We start from the raw sequence: 19,181 nt of genomic DNA, 5'->3' as shown, positions 1-19,181 counted from the left end.
ACAAAGGCAAACCAAGCCCAGTCGACCCTGCAAAGTCCTCCTCACTAACATCTGGGGACTTATGCCAAAATTGGGAAAGCTGTCCATCAGGCTACTCAAGCAACAGCCTGACATAGCCATACTCACAGAATCATACCTTTCAGCCAACGTCCCAGACTCTTCCATCACCATCCCTGGGTATGTCCTGTCCCACCGGCAGGACACACCCACCAGAGGTGGCGGTACAGTGATATACAGTCAGGAGGGAGTGGCCCTGGGAGTCCTCAACATTGACTCTGGACCCCATGAAATCTCATGGCATCAGGTCAAACATGGGCAAGGAAACCTCCTGCTGATTACCACCTACCGCCCTCCCTCAGCTGATGAATCAGTCCTCCTCCATGTTGAGCACCACTTGGAGGAAGCACTGAGGGTAGCAAGGGCACAAAATGTACTCTGGGTGGGGGACTTCAATGTCCATCACCAAGAGTGGCTCAGTAGCACCACTACTGACCGAGCTGGCCGAGTCCTGAAGGACATAACTGCCAGACTGGGCCTGCGGCAGGTGGTGAGCGAACCAACACGAGAAAAAAACCTACTTGACCTCGTCCTCACCAACCTACCTGTCGTAGATGCATCTGTCCATGACAGTATTGGTAGGAGTGACCACCGCACAGTCCTTGTGGAGACGAAGTCCCGTCTTCGCACTGAGGACACCATCCAACATGTTGTGTGGCACTACCACCGTGCTAAATGGGATAGATTCACAACAGATCAAGCAGCTCAAAACTGGACATCCATGAGGCGCTGTGGGCCATCAGCAGCAGCAGAATTGTGTTCCAGCACAATCTGTAACCTCATGGCCCGGCATATTCCTCACTCTACCATTGCCAACAAGCCAGGGGATCAACCCTGGTTCCATGAGGAGTGTAGAAGAGCATGCCAGGAGCAGCACCAGGCGTACCTAAAAATGAGGTGCCAACCTGATTGAAGCTACAACTCAGGACTACATGCATGCTACATGCTATAGACAAAGCTAAGCGATTCCACAACCAACGGATCAGATCAAAGCTCTGCAGTTCTGCCACATCCTGTCGTGAATGGTGGTGGACAATTAAACAACTAACGGGAGGAGGAGGCTCTGTAAACATCCCCATCCTCAATGATGGCAGAGCCCAGCAAGTGAGTGCAAAAGACAAGGCTGAAGCATTTGCAACCATCTTCAGCCAGAAGTCCAAGTGGATGATCCATCTCGGCCTCCTCCCGATATCCCCACCATCACAGAAGCCAGTCTCCAGCCAATTCGATTCACTCCACGTGATATCAAGAAACAGCTGAGTGCACTGGATACAGCAAAGGCTATGGGCCCCGACAACATCCCAGCTGTAGTGCTGAAGACTTGTGCTCCAGAACTAGCCGCACCTCTAGCCAAGTACAGCTACAACACTGGCATCTACCCGACAATGTGGAAAATTGCCCAGGTATGTCCAGTCCACAAAAAAAAAGCAGGACAAATCCAATCCGGCCAATTACCACCCCATCAGTCTACTCTCAATCATCAGCAAAGTGATGGAATGTGCCATCGACAGTGCTATCAAGCGGCACTTACTCACCAATAACCTGCTCACCGATGCTCAGTTTGGGTTCCGCCAGGACAACTCGGCTCCAGACCTCATTACAGCCTTGGTCCAAACATGGACAAAAGAGCTGAATTCCAGAGGTGAGGTGAGAGTGACTGCCCTTGACATCAAGGCAGCATTTGACCGAGTGTGGCACCAAGGAGCCCTAGTAAAATTGAAGTCAATGGGAATCAGGGGGAAAACTCTACAGTGGCTGGAGTCATACCGAGCACAAGGGAAGATGGTAGTGGTTGTTGGAGGACAATCATCTCAGCCCCAGGGCATCGCTGCAGGAGCTCCTCAGGGCAGTGTCCTCGGCCCAACCATCTTCAGCTGCTTCATCAATGACCTTCTGACCTTACGATGGAGGGAAATGAGGATGTTCGCTGATGATTGCACAGTGTTCAGTTCCATTCGCAACCCCTCAGATAATGAAGCAGTCCGTGCCCGCATGCAGCAAGACCTGGAAACATCCTTGCTTGGGTTCATCAGTGGCAAGTAACATTCACGCCAGACAATGACCATCTCCAATAAGAGAGAGTCTAACCACCTCCCCTTGACATTCAATGGCATTACCATCGTCGAATCCCCTACCATCAACACCCTGGGGGTCACCATTGACCAGGAACTTAACTGGACCAGCCACATAAATACAGTGGCTACAAGAGCAGGTCAGAGGCTGGGTATTCTGCAGCGAGTGACTCACCCCCTAACTCCCCAAAGCCTTTCCTCCATCTACAAGGCACAAGTCAGGGGTGTGATGGAATACTCTCCACTTGCCTGGATGAGTGCAGCTCCAACAACACTCAAGAAGCTCGACACCATCCAGGACAAAGCAGCCCACTTAATTGGCACCCCATCCACCACCCTAAACATTCACTCCCTCCACCACCAGCGCACTGTGGCTGCAGTGTGTACCATCCACAGGATGCACTGCAGCAACTCTCCAAGGCTTCTTCGACAGCACCTCCCAAACATGCGACCTCTACCACCTGGAAGGACAAGGGCAGCAGGCACATGGGAACAACACCACCTGCACGTTCCCCTCCAAGTCACACACCATCCTCACTTGGAAATATATCGCCGTTCCTTCATCGTCGCTGGGTCAAAATCCTGGAACTCCCTAACAGCACTGTGGGAGAACCTTCATCACACGGACTGCAGCGGTTCAAGAAGGCGGCTCACCACCACCTTCTCGAGGGCAATTAGGGACGGGCAATAAATGCCAGCCTTGCCAGCGACGCCCACATCCCATGAACGAATAAAAAAGCTTGTCCTCACCTGATGTCCACATGCACGCACGTTCCAACAGTGGACAGTGATCAGGAGCAGAAACCCTGGCTGATATCCCCTCTCTCTCTAACCCAGGGGTCACTGGGCAGTGATCAGGAGCAGAAACCCTGGCTGATATCCCCTCTCTCTCTAACCCAGGGGTCACTGGGCAGTGATCAGGAGCAGAAACCCTGGCTGATATCCCCTCTCTTACTCTAACCCCGGGACATGGAGACTGACCATAGCTTCTACTGCTGCCCTGGATGAGACCGGGTAACTCAGAGGCTGGGGACCAAAGGTAGGAGACTCAGAGTTTGCACGGCTCAATACACACTGGGTAAACTCACCAACGTGCTATAGCGAGGTATTGTCTGAAGCCAGTCCGGCTGATTTCTCTGCATGTAGGTGCAGTGAGAGGGGGACTGATTCCATCAGAATATACAATCTGCTTCTCGTGCCATCTTCTGCTTTTCATACTGGTGAACTCAACAGCATTGGAACAGCTGCCCACTCACGCACTGCTGGCTTGACTGCGGACATTGCTCACAGATTGAAGGATGGTCCACGTAGACCAGCCTTCCTGGCCTGTACAGGTCAGTAAGAAATGGCATTGGTGACAGCAAGTGGCATCATCAGGCATTTACAGCTATTCAGAGGCAGCTCCCCCACCCTCATCAGTCAGTGGCTGAATGGAACAAGCACACAATCCTGAGGTACAACTGACATATTAGGGGTTTCAATACAACTAACTGAGCTGAGAAGAAAGGCTGAACAGGCTGGGGCTCTTTTCTCTAGAATAGAGAAGACGGAGGGGTGACCTGACCGAGGTCTTTAAGATTATGAAGGGGTTTGATAGGGTAGACGTTGAGAAGATGTTTCCACTTGTGGGGGAGACCAGAACTAGGGGGCCATAAATATAAGATAATCACTAATAAATCCAATAAGGAATTCAGGAGAAACTCCTTCATTCAGAGCATGGTGAGAATGTGGAACTTGTTACCAGAAGGTGAATAGCACAGATACATTTAAGGGGAAGCTCGATAAGCATGAGGGAGAAAGGAACAGAAGGATATGTTGATAGGGTTAAATGAAATAGGGTGGGAGGAGGCTCGTGTGGAGCATAAACATCGGGATAGACCAGTTGGGCCAAATGGCCTGTTTCTGTGCTGTAAATTCTCTGTAATTCTATGTAACTGGCTTCTCCCAGATATAAATGTGTTCCTTTTGGTCAGGCTACCTGAAGCAGCACTGTGGAAAAGCAGGGGCTAGTGGCAGTGACAGGACCAGCTCAGTGCAGCACCCAGTACCGATGGTCAGGTAGCTGTAGAGGCAGAAGTTGCAGAGATGTCCATGATTGCACCAACCACCCTATCACCTGCGGTGTATTGTGCAGGGCTCAGCGACTAAACAGAAAATGGCACAACAATCCCAGAAACCGAAACAAGGTGAAAAGTTGGGTAACTTGGTTCTGTGCCCAGAAATAGAAGGACTGACAACTCGAGCCAAAAAGATCGAGTTCCCAACTGGGCGGGACATTTAATGGGCCAGAATCGAGTAGCTAACAATAGCCAAATTGCAGCAATTGAAACTGCCAATTCAACAAAGAGCAGCAGTGAGCGAGTGTGGGAGCGATCGATTGCTGGCACTGGCCCACCCGCACTGCAGAATGCAGAGGAAGTGTCACAGAGCACAAACCACACTCACAAATACAACTCCAAACAGACCAAACCGCTTCCCCTTCCAACACTGGATGAAGTCCAGATCCACCAAAACTCCTTTCTATTCACTTCTATTGGGTGGGACCCCCTGAAACAGGCCCCCTGTGGCTGCGGTATGCCTGATCTTCAGGATGCATAGTGTCGGCGATCCACAATCACCACTCCCTCGGTGACTTCTGACCCCAAGAAAGACGGAGGCCTTCGACAGCACTCCACCACTAGCCCAGCCGCCACCAACTAATTCAGCATAGTCGAGAGATGAGAATAGCCACTTCCAGGGTTTATATGGCTCAAGGCCACACCGGACAATACCACAGACCCCCTGAATTATAGGGGAAGCTCTGTGTCCAACCTGCATGGTTCGATCCTCCTCGGCTTTTCCTCCTCAGCAAAATCTTAAACTCCGCACCTTCCCTCTACCCAGCGTACAGCAATTGGCTGATTGCTCCAGAGGGAGGATTGTTCGGTATCAGGTGTTGTTATTAATAGGAAATAGGAGTCAGCTGAGTGAAAGAGGCAGAATCCTGGGGACAGGAGATAGGGTCAGTCATACTCTCACACCCCCAGACTAAACTAACAAGCAGAAGCTAAAAATAGGGCCGGTGTCGAGAGTTTCTACAACAGGCATGTGATCCGATAATCTACGGCAAATAGGGCTTGTGTTTGAGAGGTGAATTTTTGTGCATCGTGTGAGGGATGTCAGTGGTGGGAAATGGAACACTTCACTACTGTATCAGACACCGGAGATTAGTGTTAAAGAGTAAAGCTCCCTCTACACTGTCCCATCAAACACTCCCAGGGCAGGTACAGGGTTAGATACAGAGTAAAGCTCCCTCTGCACTGTCCCGTCAAACACTCCCAGGGCAGGTACAGGGTTAGATATAGAGTAAAGCTCCCTCTACACTGTCCCGTCAAACACTCCCAGGGCAGGTACAGGGTTAGATACAGAGTAAAGCTCCCTCTACACTGTCCCATCAAACACTCCCAGGGCAGGTACAGGGTTAGATATAGAGTAAAGCTCCCTCTACACTGTCCCATCAAACACTCCCAGGGCAGGTACAGGGTTAGATATAGAGTAAAGCTCCCTCTACACTGTCCCATCAAACACTCCCAGGGCAGGTACAGGGTTAGATACAGAGTAAAGCTCCCTCTACACTGTCCCATCAAACACTCCCAGGGCAGGTACAGGGTTAGATATAGAGTAAAGCTCCCTCTACACTGTCCCGTCAAACACTCCCAGGGCAGGTACAGGGTTAGATATAGAGTAAAGCTCCCTCTACACTGTCCCGTCAAACACTCCCAGGGCAGGTACAGGGTTAGATACAGAGTAAAGCTCCCTCTACACTGTCCCATCAAACACTCCCAGGGCAGGTACAGGGTTAGATACAGAGTAAAGCTCCCTCTACACTGTCCCATCAAACACTCCCAGGGCAGGTACACGGTTAGATACAGAGTAAAGCTCCCTCTACACTGTCCCATCAAACACTCCCAGGGCAGGTACAGGGTTAGATACAGAGTGAAGCTTCCTCTACACTGTCCCGTCAAACACTCCCAGGGCAGGTACAGCACGGGTTAGATACAGAGTAAAGCTCCCTCTACACTGTCCCATCAAACACTCCCAGGGCAGGTACAGGGTTAGATACAGAGTGAAGCTTCCTCTACACTGTCCCATCAAACACTCCCAGGGCAGGTACAGGGTTAGATACAGAGTGAAGCTTCCTCTACACTGTCCCGTCAAACACTCCCAGGGCAGGTACAGGGTTAGATATAGAGTAAAGCTCCCTCTACACTGTCCCATCAAACACTCCCAGGGCAGGTACAGGGTTAGATACAGAGTGAAGCTTCCTCTACACTGTCCCATCAAACACTCCCAGGGCAGGTACAGGGTTAGATACAGAGTGAAGCTTCCTCTACACTGTCCCGTCAAACACTCCCAGGGCAGGTACAGGGTTAGATACAGAGTGAAGCTCCCTCTACACTGTCCCATCAAACACTCCCAGGGCAGGTACAGGGTTAGATACAGAGTGAAGCTTCCTCTACACTGTCCCATCAAACACTCCCAGGGCAGGTACAGGGTTAGATACAGAGTAAAGCTCCCTCTACACTGTCCCATCAAACACTCCCAGGGCAGGTACAGCACGGGTTAGATAGGGAGCAGAATGCCTATACTTCCCTTACATCACTTCCTTCTACAGCACTTTGGGGGAGAGGAAAAGAGAAGATAAAAAAATAATCAGCCAGATTTCCTGCTCTTGATCACTAACCAGGGACAGAGTGTGTGTGTGTGTGTGTGTGTGTGTGTGTGTGTGTGTGTGTGTGTGGACTTCAGCTGAGGACATGATCAGGCTTGGGTGTGATGCACTCTGTAGTTGAATGGCCCTTTTGATACTCTGGATTCATACACATTAAGAATAGTCAACTGAACGAGGTACCAAAGCACAGCCGGTACCCAAAGAATCTTGCCCAACAGACAGTCAGTACCTTCCGACGAGGTGGGGGTGGGAGAAAATGGGGGAAAAGCCTGAATAACGAGCAGGGCGTCTGGGTCTGAGATTCATCACAGTGGAAATTCCTGCAGAAAGGCCACTCACCTCCACGTTAACCACTTGCAACAGTTTGCTGTCCTGTAACATACTGGCATTAACAAGCACTGGAGACAGTAAAACTCAGTTTGTGAGTGGATCTGAGAGGTAAATCACTAATTAAAAAGATGATCAGTCTCTGGGAGAACAGGATGTAGCTACAATTCAGAATTCAACAATTACTTGCATTTATTTAGCGACTTTAACGTAGAAAAACGTTCCAAGGTGTTTGAGGTGTAATCAAAAAATCGATCCACACGCAGTCCAGCTCTCCAGAGCAAAAGCTCAGGCAGGAAGGAGCACCGAGCACCCAAGGCAACCCGCTGAGACCAGACTGAGCCCGGCCCTGCACTGCCGCAGATACTCAATGGCACATTCATCCTTCACACAGGGCCACTAAAACTGGTCATCTGCTCATCTACCTCATTTGCTGTTTGTGGGACCTTGCTGTTCACAAATTGTCTGACAGTGTTATACAGTGACACACCTGTACCCAACAGTACTGTACCCCAGTGTTATACAGTGACACACCTGTACCCCAGTGTTACACAGAGACACACCTGTACCCCAGTGTTACACAGTGACACACCTGTACCCCAGTGTTACACAGTGACACACCTGTACCCCAGTGTTACACAGTGACACACCTGTACCCCAGTGTTACACAGTGACACACCTGTACCCCAGTGTTACACAGTGACACACCTGTACCCCAGTGTTACAGTGACACACCTGTACCCCAGTGTTACACAGTGACACACCTGTACCCCAGTGTTACACAGTGACACACCTGTACCCAACAGTGCTGTACATAGAAACATAGAAAATAGGAGCAGAGTAGGCCATTTGGCCCTTCGAGCCCATTCAATATGATCATAGCTGATCCTCTATCTCAACACTATAGCCCCGCTCTCTCCCCATACCCCTTGATGCCTTTTGTGTCTAGAAATCTATCTAGCTCCATCTTAAATATATTCAGCGACTTGGCCTCCACAGCCTTCTGTGGTAGAGAATTCCACAGGTTCACCACCCTCTGAGTGAAGAAACTTCTCCTCATCTCAGACATAAATGTCCTACTCCGTATCCTGAGACTGTGACCCCTCGTTCTAGACCCCCCAGCCAGGGGAAACATCCTCCCTGCATCCAGTCTGTCGAGCCCTGTCAGAATTTTATATGTTTCAATGAGATCCCCTCTCATTCTTCTAAACTCGAGTGAATACAGGCCGAGTCGACCCAATCTCTCCTCGTACAGTCCTGCCATCTCAGGAATCAGTCTGGTGAACCTTCGCTGCACTCCCTCTATGGCAAGTATATCCTTTCTTAGGTAAGGAGACCAAAATTGTACACAATACTCCAGGTGTGGTCTCACCAAGGCCCTGTATAACTGCAGTAAGACATCCTTGCTCCTGTACTCAAATCCTCTGACAATGAAGGCCAACATACCATTTGCCTTCCGAACTACTTGCTGCACCTGCATGTTTGCTTTCAGTGACTGGTGTACAAGGACACCCAGGTCCCTTTGTACATCAACATTCCCCAATCTATCACCATTTAAATAATACTCTGCCTTTCTGTTTTTCCTTCTGAAGTGGATAACTTCACATTTATTCACATTATACTGCATCTGCCATGTATTTGCCCACTCGCTCAACTTGTCCAAATCTCCTTGAAGTCTCTTTGCATCCTCCTCACATCTCACAATCCACCTAGTTTTGTGTCGCCAGCAAACTTGGAAATACTACATTTGGTTCCCTCATCCAAATCATTGGTATATATTGTGAATAGCTGGGGCCCAAGCACTGATCCCTGCGGTACCCCACTAGTCACTAACTGCCACCCTGAAAAAGACCCATTTATTCCTACTCTCTGTTTCCTGTCTGTCAACCAATTTTCAATCCATGCCAGTATATTCCCCCCAATCCCATGTGCTTTAATTTTGCACACTAACCTCTTGTGTGGGGCTTTATCAAAAGCCTTCTGAAAATCCAAATAAACCACATCCACTGGTTCTCCCTTATCTATTCTACCAGTTACATCCTCAAAAAACTCCAGTAGGTTTGTCAAACACGATTTCCATTTCATAAACCCGTGTTGACTTTGTCTAATCCCATTGATATTTTCTAAGTGTCCTGTTATCACATCCTTTATAATAGACTCCAGCATTTCCCTACTACTGATGTTAGGCTAACCAATCTGTAATTCCGTTTTCCCTCTCCCTTCTTTTTTAAATAGTGGGGTTACATTTACCACCCTCCAACCTGCAGGAACTGTTCCATAATGTAAAGAATTTTGGAAGATGACAACCAATGCATCCACTATTTCCATGGCTATCTCTTTTAGTACTCTGGGATGCAGATTATCAGGCCCTGGGGATTTATCGGCTTTCAGTCCCCTTAATTTCTCCAGGACTATTTTTTGACGAATACTAATTTCCTTTAATTCCTCCTTCTCACTAGTCCCTTGGTTCCCCAGCATTTCTGGGAAGTTATTTGTGTCCTCTTCCGTGAAGACAGAACCAAAGAATGTGTTTAATTGCTCTGCCATTTCCCTGTTCCCCATTATAAATTCTCCCATTTCTGACTGTAAGGGACCTACATTTGTCTTCACTAATCTTTTTCTTTTTACATAGTGTACCCGTGTTATACAGTGATAGACCTGTACCCACCAGGACTGTACCCGTGTTATACAGTGATAGACCTGTACCCACCAGGACTGTACCCCAGTGTTATACAGTGATAGACCTGTACCCACCAGTACTGTACCCGTGTTATACAGCAACAGACCTGTACCCACCAGTACTGTACCCCAGTGTTATACAGTGACAGACCTGTACCCACCAGTACTGTACCCCAGTGTTATACAGTGATAGACCTGGACCCACCAGTACTGTACCCCAGTGTTATACAGTGATAGACCTGTACCCACCAGTACTGTACCCCAGTGTTATACAGTGACAAACCTGTACCCACCAGTACTGTACCCCAGTGTTATACAGTGATAGACCTGTACCCACCAGGACTGTACCCGTGTTATACAGTGATAGACCTGTACCCACCAGGACTGTACCCCAGTGTTATACAGTGATAGACCTGTACCCACCAGGACTGTACCCGTGTTATACAGTGATAGACCTGTACCCACCAGTACTGTACCCCAGTGTTATACAGTGATAGACCTGTACCCACCAGGACTGTACCCCAGTGTTATACAGTGACAGACCTGCACCCACCAGTACTGTACCCCAGTGTTATACAGTGACAGACCTGTACCCACCAGTACTGTACCCCAGTGTTATACAGGGACAGACCTGGACCCACCAGTACTGTACCCCAGTGTTATACAGTGATAGACCTGTACCCACCAGTACTGTACCCCAGTGTTATACAGTTCAGAAGGGTCGCCCCATACACAGCTCCAGTTTAAGGACGGAGTCTGGAATTGGCCCGTTATCTATTTCTCACAGTTGATGGGGACAGGGTCTGGGAATTTCACTCAGTCTGAAACCCCTAGGACTGAACCAACATCTCCCAGCTCATAGTAAATAAAATCAAACACTGATTAACAAGTTATTGCTACAATTAAAACTCTCAGGACGAGCAATCGGTCAAACACAGATGTTCGGGAGACCAGACAGAGAGAAAAAAAAAGAGATTGTTAAAGCTGGAAAGTACTGGCGCGTTTCCTCAAAGTCCTGCAAACTGTTTGCCTTAACGAAGGCAGTGAACGTTTGGAAATTCAGACACTCATAAAAGCTCGAGACAGCAGAGAGTGGAGAGCTGGGATTAGGAGCAGAGGAGGGCAAGGAACACCTGCAGGCAATAACCCTCACAACCCTGAGAGAGAAACAGGAAGCTCAGGCCAGGTCTGCCTGGGAGGAGACACTGGTGACACCAAGCAATTCATCGTCCTGGTGATTAGCAGGAGGCCCTTGCTGAGACAGGCTGTTACCTCGCAGGCATACAGGAAGACAGCTAATGAAATCCATAAGGGAGCTGTCTGAATCGGCCACAGAAAATGGTTTTCTTGGCACAGTAAACGCTCTGTGTTTTTTCCTGCTGACCTCATGCGAGCTTCCATAAATGGTCTCATGGCGGTATGTCATTCTGAATGTGACAGTTCAAAAGTGCCAGGGGATCCAGGCAGAAGCAGGGGAGGAGGAAAGAAAAGATTCTGGGCAACGTTTACTCAGCCCCTGGCTCTCTGCAGTCACAACAGTCCTTATTTATGCTCTCAAGTTAGCTGTTACTATGGGGAGAGGGAGGAGGGGGGGGGGGAAATAGAGGGAGGCGGGGGGGGGGGGGGGGGGGGGGGGGAGAGGGAGGCGGGCGGGGAGAGGGAGGCGGGCGGGGGGGGGGGGGGGGGGGGGGAGAGGGAGGCGGGCGGGGGGGGAGATGGAGGCGGGCAGGGGGGGGCGGGGGGGAGGAGAGGGAGGCGGGGACAGAGGGCAAGGGGGGGTGAAAGGGTGGGGTGCAGTGTCTGTGCACCCTCAGCTACTCGAACAGACTGCTCCCCAAATCAAATGATAGACAGAGCTGGAACCCCACTCCTGGGCAGCCCTCACCCCAGCTCAGGGTCAGTGCAGATACCCAGGTACCCCCTTACTTACTTGGTCACAAACTCTGTCTAGAGACACGGAGGGAACATAGAGAACAAAACCATGAACAATACACGGCATATGTATTTCTGTGTTTAAACAAGTTAAGACAGAATGACACGTCCGCAGTCTAACACCATCAGGCCGATCTTTCCAGTTAGTTTTATGTAAAGTTGAGTTTAATGGCCATACACCTCCCAGCACAAGCTCGTTTAAAAATTCAACCAAATCAAGAGTTTAATCAGTTCACAAGAACATGTAAAATAAAACAAAACAAATAATCCATCAGCTAGGCAATGTCAAACAGAGGGCAGCAAAATATTCAGAGAATGGAGGAAATCAGGGAGTTCGTCAAGTATTCAGGGTGTGTGACACTTAATAAAAACAAACATTCCACTGAACTGGTGAGAGATGACTGTCCAGTCATCTTTATTCAGGGTCCCTCACACAGCCTGGTAAATGGGGAGGGTCCTGCACTGGTCATTGAGGTCAACCGTGGCTCAGTGGTCGCACTCTCACCATGGAGTCAGAAGGTCATGGGTTCGAGCCCCACTCCAGAGACTTGAGCACAAAATCCAGGCCGGCACTCCCAGTGCAGTACTGAGGGAGTGCTGCACTGTCGGAGGGTCGGTACTGAGGGAGCGCTGCACCGTCGGAGGGTCGGTACTGAGGGAGCGCTGCACTGTCGGAGGGTCGGTACTGAGGGAGCGCTGCACTGTCGGAGGGTCGGTACTGAGGGAGCGCTGCACTGTCGGAGGGTCGGTACTGAGGGAGCGCTGCACTGTCGGAGGGTCGGTACTGAGGGAGCGCTGCACTGTCGGAGGGTCGGTACTGAGGGAGCGCTGCACTGTCGGAGGGTCGGTACTGAGGGAGCGCTGCACTGTCGGAGGGTCGGTACTGAGGGAGCGCTGCACTGTCGGAGGGTCGGTACTGAGGGAGCGCTGCACTGTCGGAGGGTCGGTACTGAGGGAGCGCTGCACTGTCGGAGGGTCGGTACTGAGGGAGCGCTGCACTGTCGGAGGGTCGGTACTGAGGGAGCGCTGCACTGTCGGAGGGTCGGTACTGAGGGAGCGCTGCACTGTCGGAGGGTCGGCACTGAGGGAGCGCTGCACTGTCGGAGGGTCGGCACTGAGGGAGCGCTGCACTGTCGGAGGGTCGGTACTGAGGGAGCGCTGCACGGTCGGAGGGTCGGCACTGAGGGAGCGCTGCACGGTCGGAGGGTCGGTACTGAGGGAGCGCTGCACTGTCGGAGGGTCGGTACTGAGGGAGCGCTGCACTGTCGGAGGGTCGGTACTGAGGGAGCGCTGCACTGTCGGAGGGTCGGTACTGAGGGAGCGCTGCACTGTCGGAGGGTCGGCACTGAGGGAGCGCTGCACGGTCGGAGGGTCGGTACTGAGGGAGCGCTGTGGAGATGCTGTGTTTTGGATGAGACGTTAAACCAAAGTCCCGTCTGCCCTTTCTAGGTGGATGTAAAAGATCCCATGGCACTAATTCAAAAAAGAACAGAGCAGTTCTCCCTGGTCCTGGGCCAATACTGATCCCTTAATGGGCACGACTAAAAAACAGATTATCTGGTCATTTATCACATCGCTGTTTGTGGGATCTTGCTGTGCGCAAATGGCTGCCATGTTTCCTACAACAGTGACTACACTTCAAAAAGTACCTCAGTGGCTGTAAAGCGTTTTGGGACAACCAGACGTCGTTAAATACTCTGGAGAAATGGGAGTTCGTTCTTTCTTTTTTTAAACTGAGAGTCCCTCAGAAAGCTTGGTGAATGTCGCAGGATTTAAATTTTCTGGATCTTTGCGGAGGCTCCAGAACGGATGCCTGTATATTCTCTCCCCCTCCACCCCTAGCCCAGTCCCCGAACACTAATGCATCAATGGAGCAAAGATTAATAAACCTGGACCCCTGTCATGCGGCAGGAACAATGCGCCTCACCACGGGTCAGCCTGCAACAGACAGGCCGGAACAAATGAAGGCTAAGTCAGAGCCGACAAACGCAGCCCAGTGTGGAGAGCCCGGTCCAACAGGGGCATTCAGCAGAACTGTACCCCAGTGTTATACAGTGACAGACCTGTACCCACCAGTACTGTACCCCAGTGTTATACAGTGACAGACCTGTACCCACCAGTACTGTACCCCAGTGTTATACAGTGACAGACCTGTACCCACCAATACTGTACCCCAGTGTTATACAGTGACAGACCTGTACCCACCAGTACTGTACCCCAGTGTTATACAGTGACAGACCTGTACCTACCAGTACAGTACCCGTGTTATAGTGACAGACCTGTACCCACCAGTACTGTACCCCAGTGTTATAGTGACAGACCTGTACCCACCAGTACTGTACCCCAGTATTATACAGTGACAGACCTGTACCCACCAGCACTGTACCCCAGTGTTATACAGTGACAGACCTGTACCCACCAGTACTGTACCCCAGTGTTATACAGTGACAGACCTGTACCCACCAGTACTGTACCCCAGAGTTATACAGTGACAGACCTGTACCCACCAGTACTGTACCCCAGTGTTATACAGTGACAGACCTGTACCCACCAGTACTGTACCCCAGTGTTATACAGTGACAGACCTGTACCCACCAGTACTGTACCCCAGTGTTATACAGTGACAGACCTGGACCCACCAGTACTGTACCCCAGTGTTATACAGTGACAGACCTGTACCCACCAGTACTGTACCCCAGTGTTATACAGTGACAGACCTGTACCCACCAGTACTGTACCCCAGTGTTATACAGTGACAGACCTGTACCCACCAGTACTGTACCCCAGTGTTAGGCAGCTCAGGCACGGCTTGGAAGGACATAATCTAGAATTATGCCCGAGTGTTTGACACTTTTACTGTCACACTGCTCTGAAATCCCAGAGACAGGCCGAAAGGAAGCGGAAGTCAGGTCCAGAACTAGAGGTGGGTGAAACCCCAGATGGGAAGTTACTCTTTGCCAAGTATTTCCTGCATGTTCAGGAAGTGCTGCTGCTTTAACAGTCCCCTGATTTATTGGACCAGGAAATGACACACTTTCAGTTACGCAGAGGGAAAGGTCCTAAATAAATGTTCGATTTGGACCGTCTATTACCCAGACAGGAAGCTCCTTCAGTAAGAACATCCTGTTCACTGTCACATCGTCAGAAACTAGACTCTTAAACTTAAATAAAGCCAATTACATAGGATGAGAGGCGAGTTGGCTAAGGTAGATTGGGAAATTAGATTTAAAGGTATGACAGTAAATAAGCAATGGCAAACATTTAAAGAAACATTTAAAGAAATAAAAACTCCACGGGAAAAGTGATCCATCCGTCGCTAACTAAAGAAGTTAAGGATAGTATTAGATTAAAAGAAGAGGCTTATAATGTTGTGAAGAAGAGTAGTGAGCCTGGGGATTGGGAGAGTTTTAGAAACCAGCAAAGGATGACCAAAAAATTGATTAAAAAAAGGGAGAAAAAAGAAAAAAGTAATCTAGCAAGAAATATAAAAACAGATTGTGAGAACTTCTACAAGTATGTAAAAAGGAAGAGATTAGCGAAACTAAACATCGGTCCCTTAGAGGCTCAGACAGGAGAAATTATAATGGGGAATAAGGAAATGGCAGAGACATTAAACAAATATTTTGTATCTGTCTTCACAGTAGAAGACACAAAAAGCAAACCAAAAATAGTGGGGAACTTAAAATAATTAATGTCAGTAGAGAAAAAGTACTGGAGAAACTAATGGGACTGAAAGCTGATAAATCCCCTGGACCTGATGGCCTACATCCGAGGGTTCTAAAAGAGGTGGCTGCAGAGATAGTGGATTCATTGGTTCTGATCTTCCAGAATTCTCTAGATTCTGGAACGGTCCCAGCGGATTGGAAGGTAGCAAATGTAACCCCGCTATTCAAGAAAGGAGGGAAGAGAGAAAACAAGAAACTACAGGCCAGTTAGCCTGACATCAGTCATCGGGAAAATGCTGGAATCCATTATTTAGGGAAGTGGTAACAGGACACTTAGAAAATTATAATATGATTAGGCAGAGTCAACACGGTTTTATGAAAGGGAAATCATGTTTGACAAATTTATTGAAGTTTTCTGAGGATGTAACTAGCAGGGTAGATAAAGGGGGAACGAGTGGATGGAGTATATTTGGTTTTTCAAAAGGCTTTCGATAAGGTGAGAAACTATTAAATGTTGGTGTTGAGGGATTTGGGTGACCTCGTTAAAGAAACACAAAATATTAACATGCAGGTACAGCAAGCAATTAGGAAGGCAAATGGCATGGTGGCCTTTAATGCAAGGGGATTGGAGTACAAGAGTAAGGAAGTCTTGCTGCAATTGTACAGGGCTTTGGTGAGACCTCACCTGGAGTACTGTGTACAGTTTTGGTCTCCTTATCTAAGGAAGGATATACTTGCCTTAGAGGCGGTGCAACAAAGGTTCACTAGATTAATTCCTGGGATGAGAGGGTTGTCCTATGAGGGGAGATTGAGTAAAATGGGCCTATACTCTCTGGAGTTTAGAAGAACGAGAGGCGATCTCATTGAAACAAATAAGATTCTGAGGGGGCTTGACAGGGTAGATGCAGAGAGGATGTTTCCCCTGACTGGAGAGTCTTGAACTAGGGGACATAGTCGCAGGATAAGGGGTCGACCATTTAAGACTGAGATGAGGAGGAATTTTTTCACTCAGAGGGTTGTGAATCTTTGGAATACTCTACCCCAGAGGGCTGTGGATGCTCAGTCATTGAGTAAATTCAAGACTGAGATCGATAGATTTTTGGACTCGGGGGGAATCAAGGGATATGGGGATCAGGCGGGAAAGTGGAGTTGAGGCCGAAGATCAGCCATGATCTGATTGAATGGTGGAGCAGGCTCGAGGGGCCGTCTGGCCGACTCCTGCTCCTATTTCTTATGTTCTTACCATATTACACGGCAGCTACAAAACCGGTTGGACTTTTTTTGAAAACTTTGAAATACCTTTTAGTAAAAAGAACTTCTAACTCCTGTCAAGTTACTGAGTTAGGCTTATCCTGACCAACGGGGGAGTGGGATGTGCTGCCTATCACCTTCCCTGCAGTTCCTATGGTGGGATCTCCAACAGAGACTCAGTGGGTGAATGTACTGTGCGTTATGGTTCTAATCCCAGTGCACAGTTACTCAAAACTGGGACAAGGAGGGGAAGGGGTTGCCTCAATTGGCCTTCGTGTCCCCAGACTAGGCAGGAGGATCAGCTGGGGGTCCCTTCCCCAATTCCTGTCCTGTGACCCTGCCTGGAGTTCACTTGTATGGATGCTGAGATTGGACACGCTGAACCTCACCCTCTGCAGTCACACTCCCTTATCTCACACCTCGGTGCCCCCCGTACCCCACACCTAGTGACTCAATCCAGTCTCTCTCCTTCCCTCTCTCCCTCCCTCCCGTGCTTTGTGGAACAGCACCACAGGGAATTGAAATTTCCCAGTATCCTCCTTTACAAAGAGGCTCTCACAATGACAACAGACCTGATCACGTTTTCTAGCTTTGCTTCCAAGGCTTTTTGTCTTTTCTTCTCCCATCTTTTTCTGTGCGATTTCTCCCTCCCCTCTTGTTCTAAACACACCACTCCGCTGCCCCCGGTCTCTGTCCAACTTGTTCATATTCAGTTTTTAAGTTTAAAACCCAGGATTACATTCATTCATCAATAAAGAAAGCCCTCTCGTGATGAGAGACAGTTCAGGAACAGTCCAAAGAGTGAACCCCCCCAATCTCATTCTAAAAACAGAGTGTGTGACTGCAAACACACCCCCTGACCAGTGAAACCCCTCCCTCCGACCCCTGAAACCCCTCCCTCCGACCCCCTGAAACCCCTCCCTCCGACCCCTCCCCCGACCCCTGAAACCCCTCCCCCGACCCCTGAAACCCCTCCCCCGACCCCTGAAACCCCTCCCCCGACACCCCTCCACCCCTCCCCCGACACACCTCCCTCCGACCCCTGAAACCCCTCCCTCCGACCCCTGAAACCCCTCCCCCCGACACCCCTCCCTCCGACCCCTGAAACCCCTCCCTCTGACCCCCAAAATCCCTCCCTCCGACCACCCCGACCTGTGAAATCCCTCCCTCCGACCCCTGCGACCCATAAAATCCCTGCCTCTGACCCGTGAAACGCCTCCCTGACCCCTGACCTGTGAAACCCCTCCCTCCGACCCCGACCTGTGAAACCCTTCCCTCCGATCCCCTGACCTGTGAATCCCCTCCCTGACCCTATTCTAAAAGATCAAGTCAGTGGTATTTACAGTGCTACCCCTGCCGGTGTGCCTGTTCCCAATCAGCTCACTCTCTCTGCCCAGTTTATAACCTACAGTGTCGATAAATTAATTTGATGCGTATTCTACACTCTGCCTTCCTGCCCCATGGAGATGGCAGCCTCAATGCTGAGACATAAAATTCACTCGTCAATCCCAGCCTCAACCCCCACCCCCTCCCACTGTGGGACGGGACCACCCTCAACCCAGGATACTGGCCCCAGAACATGCCCAGACACAGACCCACTACATGCCAGTCCCAGGACAAGCCCCGCCTCCACGCCCGACCCTCGACCCCCGCCGACCCCAGTCCCAGGACAACCCCAGCCTTGATCCCCGACCCCTGATGCCAGTCCAAGACTGTGCATTCCAGATCATTACAACTCCCTACGTAAAATAATTCCTCCTCATCTCCCCACTGGTTCTTTTACCAATGATCTTAATGGTCAGTTTCTCAGATAAAGACAGTGTCAGTGGATTCATTCTCCGCACATTACTGGCCGCTGACCGGACACTGAGCAAGACACCTGTTCACAGACTGACCTGTGGACTGCTCCCTCCATACCCCATGCCGTGAGATGACGGGATCGATATCGTGTGTGGTCCCAGTGGTGAGCTGATAACGGAGAAGGGAGAGCCCAGTCCATTCATTGGAGAGTTCAAAGTGCTTATAGGTGAATGAAGCTGCCCGGGGGAGCTGATGGAGGGGGCTGACCCCAGAGACCATCATTTGGGGGTGAAGAGAAGGCCCATTCATGGCTGCTCCAGGGAAATCACAATTCATCGACACACTCACTCACGCCGAAGAGTAAGAAGTAAAAAGTCACATCTTTTAAAATATCAAACTAAAAAACATAACATCACCTTCATTACACACACAACCCTAATACAGAGACCAGTTATACTGACACACACCTCAATATCCCTTATACAAGGAGCGGAGAGGAGAGGGAGGGGAGCGCAGGGGCAGGGAGGGAGGGGAGCGCAGGGGCAGGGAGGGAGGGGAGCGCAGGGGCAGGGAGGGAGGGGAGCGCAGGGGCAGGGAGGGAGGGGAGCGCAGGGGCAGGGAGGGAGGGGAGCGCAGGGGCAGGGAGGGAGGGGAGCGCAGGGGCAGGGAGGGAGGGGAGCGCAGGGG

General features: G+C 50.1%; 1 protein-coding gene across 1 annotated transcript in view; it reads right to left on the bottom strand.

The window, feature by feature from the left end:
- Nucleotides 1-18,875, bottom strand: part of LOC137310094 (retinoic acid receptor RXR-alpha-like) — an 85,790-nt gene extending 66,915 nt beyond the window's left edge. Inside the window, exon 1 of the mRNA XM_067978049.1 lies at nucleotides 18,590-18,875. Within this exon, the coding sequence (XP_067834150.1) occupies nucleotides 18,590-18,697 (108 nt within the window). The 5' untranslated portion in view covers nucleotides 18,698-18,875. The remainder of the gene's footprint in view (nucleotides 1-18,589) is intronic.
- Between the last annotated feature and the right edge of the window lie 306 nt (nucleotides 18,876-19,181).

Source organism: Heptranchias perlo, unplaced genomic scaffold, assembly GCF_035084215.1.
Source record: "Heptranchias perlo isolate sHepPer1 unplaced genomic scaffold, sHepPer1.hap1 HAP1_SCAFFOLD_215, whole genome shotgun sequence".
Taxonomy (NCBI): Eukaryota; Metazoa; Chordata; class Chondrichthyes; order Hexanchiformes; family Hexanchidae; genus Heptranchias; species Heptranchias perlo.
Note: the sequence above shows the minus strand (reverse complement) of the source record. Positions and strands in the feature narration are given on the sequence as shown.